Source organism: Numida meleagris, chromosome 27, assembly GCF_002078875.1.
Source record: "Numida meleagris isolate 19003 breed g44 Domestic line chromosome 27, NumMel1.0, whole genome shotgun sequence".
NCBI lineage: Eukaryota > Metazoa > Chordata > Aves > Galliformes > Numididae > Numida > Numida meleagris.
In genome coordinates, this window is record NC_034435.1 from 2,038,166 (window position 1) to 2,041,634 (window position 3,469).

A 3,469-nucleotide genomic window follows, 5' to 3' on the forward strand; every position below is an offset into this window, starting at 1 on the left:
GCCGTGGGGGTCATCCAGCCCCACACATCTGTGCCCCCACCCATGAAGGTGTCCCCGGTGAAGATCTGTGACTTTGACCTGGGCAGTGGCATCAAACTGAACGGGGACTGCTCCCCCATCTCCACCCCAGAGCTGCTCACTCCGGTACAGCACCCCCCCATTAAATCCCCCCCCCCCCCCCCAATTCCTTCTGCTCTCTGCCCTACAAGCCTCATGGGGAGGGGGAATGGGGGGGGAGTTCATAGGGAGCCCTCACCCCTACACCACTGCTGTCCCCACCCAGGGTCAGGGAAGCCCTTATCACTGTGGGGCCCCATTGGGGATTTTTGGTCCGGGGGGGGGCACACAGTACCACCCCCGCACCCCCCCATCCTCCCCCATCACTGCGTTATCCTGTTCCTCTCATGTCACGAGTCCCCCATTCTTAGCCCTGTTGGGGGCTGTGTGTCCCCCCCCCCCTTCCTCACCCCCCCGGTCCCTATAGGGTTAAGGCTCACCCTGTGCTGGGGGGGGCACTGTGGGGGGGCGGTGCCGTTCCATTATCTGCTGCTGCAGCTTTTCCTCTGCCCTCGTCACGGGGTCATGTGTGCTGGAAAGGCCCAGAGCGTTGGGGGGGGGCAGGGGGGTGGCGGGTGCTGTGGGGTTGGGGCGTCCCCATTGCGTCAGCACCCGCTGCTGCAGGGAGGGGCTGGGAAGTGGGGGGCGTGGGGGTGGGGATTTGGGGTGACACCCCCTCTGCAAAGGGGCACAGCTGCTGGAATCCCCTGCATGGTGTTGGGGGGCGGTGCTGGGAGGTGGGGACCCCCAGATCAGGAGGTCCGTGTTCCAGCGCTCCCGATAGGGGAACCCAGTGGGGTGATGCCATGAGATGGGGACCCACAGATCGGGGGTCTGGGGACCCCACCTCCCAGCACTCCCTATAGGGGAACCCATTGGGGATGGTGCTTGAAGTGGGGTCCCCCAGGTCAGGGGGTTTGGGGATCCATCCTGCTGCTCCCCATAGGGAAACCCCATTGGGGTGATCCTGGGAAATGGGGTGCCCAAATTAGGGGACTTAATTACCCCATCCCAGCGCTCTCTGTAGGGGAGCCTAATGGGGGCGGTGCTTGAAGTGGGGTCCCCCAGGTCAGGGGGCTTGGGGGTCCATCCTGCTGCTCACCACAGGGGAACCCATTGGGGTAACGCTGTGAAACGGGGACCCACAGATCTGAGGACCCCCTCCCAGTGCCCAGCAGAGGGAACCCAGTGGGGACAGTGCAGGGAAGCGGGCTGCCCCGGCTTGGGGGATCTGGGGGTCCCGTGGGGCGGTGTGGGGAGGTGCCCCCCCCCAGGAGCTGTGTCCCAGTGGCCGCCTTCCCCCCCCCTCACCCCGCAGTGCGGCTCGGCCGAGTACATGGCCCCGGAGGTGGTGGAGGCCTTCAGCGAGGAGGCGTCCATCTACGACAAGCGCTGCGACCTGTGGAGCCTGGGGGTGATCCTGTACATCATGCTCAGCGGGTACCCCCCCTTCGTGGGCCACTGCGGCTCCGACTGCGGCTGGGACCGGGGCGAGGCGTGCCCCACCTGCCAGGTGTGCGGGGTGCCCCCCCCCACAGCCCCTCATTTTCCCTTTCTCCCCCCAGCGCTCACCCCACAACCCCTCATTTTCCCTGTACCCCCCTCCCTTCAGAACATGCTGTTTGAGAGCATCCAGGAGGGCAAATACGAGTTCCCCGACAAGGACTGGGCGCACATCTCCTTTGGGGCCAAAGACCTCATCTCGAAGCTGCTGCTGCGGGATGCCAAGAAGCGGCTCAGCGCCGCCCAGGTCCTGGAGCACCCCTGGGTGCAGGGGGTGAGTGCTGCGTGCCCCCCCCCCCATCCTCCAGCGTGGTGCCCCCCCAGGGCTGTGGGGTGCCCATCTCTGAGCGGCTCCGTCTCGTTGCAGTGCGCCCCGGATAACACCCTGCCGACCCCCATCATCCTGCAGAGGTGAGTGCTGGTTTGGGGGTCCCTGTTGTTAGGGTTGTGGGGTGGAAAGGAACTGAAACCTGTCTGGTTCCGGCGCCGTGGGTGGGGACAGCCCCATAGAGCAGGTTGGCCCAAAGGCCTCCAACTGGCGTCTGTGGGGTGGGCTGGGGCCAAACTGGGGCTAATGGGGCGAGAGTGGCCATCGGAACACAGTTCCTGGAGGGCTGCTACCCTGCAGCACCCTGATGAGCTGCCCTATGGGACCCCCAGATCCCTCATCTGGGGCAGCCCGCTTCCCTGCACCGTCCCCTGGGGGTTCCCTCTGCTGGGCACTGGGAGGGGGTCCTCAAATCTGTGGGTCCCTGTTTCACAGCGTTACCCCAATGGGTTCCCCTGTGGTGAGCAGCAGGATGGACCCCCAAGCCCCCTGACTGGGGGGACCCCACTTCCCAGCACCACCCCCATGAGGTTTCCCTACAGAGAGCGCTGGGATGGGGTCACTAAATCCTCGGATTTGGGGACCCCATTTCCACCCCATCACTCCAGTGGGTTCCCCTATGGGGAGCACTGGGATGAGGTCCCCAAACCCCCTGATCTGTGGGTCCCCGTTTCATGGCATCACCCCCAATGGGTCCCCCTCTGGTGAGCTCAGGGATGAGGACCCCATTTCCCACCATCACCCCAATAGGTTCCTCCATAGGGAGCACTGGGATGTGGACTCCCTGATTGGGGGACCCCATTTCCCCCCCGTCACTCCAGTGGGTTTCCCCTATGGGGAGCACTGGGATGGGGTCCCCAAACCCCTATGGGTCCCCATTTCATGGCACCATCCCAACGGCTCCCTCTGTGGTGAGCACTGGGACAGGGACCCCCTGATTTGGGGGACCCCACTTCCCAGTGGCCCCAGCCCACCCCATGGGACCCAGGTTTGGCCCCAGCCCGCCCCACAGACCCGACCTTGTGGGGATGGGGCACGCACCGCTGCTCTGGGCCATGCCAGTTCATTGACCAAGAATTTCTTCCCCATATCCTACCGAAGCTCCCACTCTTCATTTAAAACCATGACCCACGGGATCCCGCTCGTGTCACTTCGGTGTTGCAGTGCATACTTGGGGTCCGAGCCCCATTTTCAACACCATCCCCATGTGCGTGGGGCCGGGTACCCCCAAACACGCGCTCAGCCCCCTCCATCCGCTCCCCTTAGGAACAGCAGTGCCAAAGAACTCACCTCCTTCGCCGCAGAGGCCATGGCCGTCAACCGGCAGCTGACGCAGCGCGACGAGGACGAGGAGGAGGAAGAGGAGCGCCCCATCATCATCAAAGCCGCCTCCAGGGCCGTGCAGCTCTCACCACCCTCTGAGTCCCAGCTGGCGCAGCGGCGGCAGAGGAGCAGCGCGGCCAAAGCGGTGGCTGCGGGGCAGCACCTGGTGGCCCCGCTGGTCCTGGTGGCCGACCAGGCCTGAGCCCCGTGCCGCTCCCCTTCCCGACCCCCCTCCCCTTCCTCTTCAGTTTTTCCTTT

The 3,469-nt window shown here is 64.9% G+C and overlaps 1 protein-coding gene across 1 annotated transcript; it reads left to right on the plus strand.

Moving 5' to 3' along the window:
- MKNK2 (MAP kinase interacting serine/threonine kinase 2) lies at positions 49-3,463 on the plus strand (the record flags this gene model as incomplete). The annotated part of the gene is given in 5 exon segments (XM_021378399.1): positions 49-144; positions 1,376-1,570; positions 1,670-1,834; positions 1,928-1,971; positions 3,155-3,463. Coding segments are annotated over 5 exon segments (759 nt in total), but the record flags the coding sequence as incomplete, so codon positions are not given.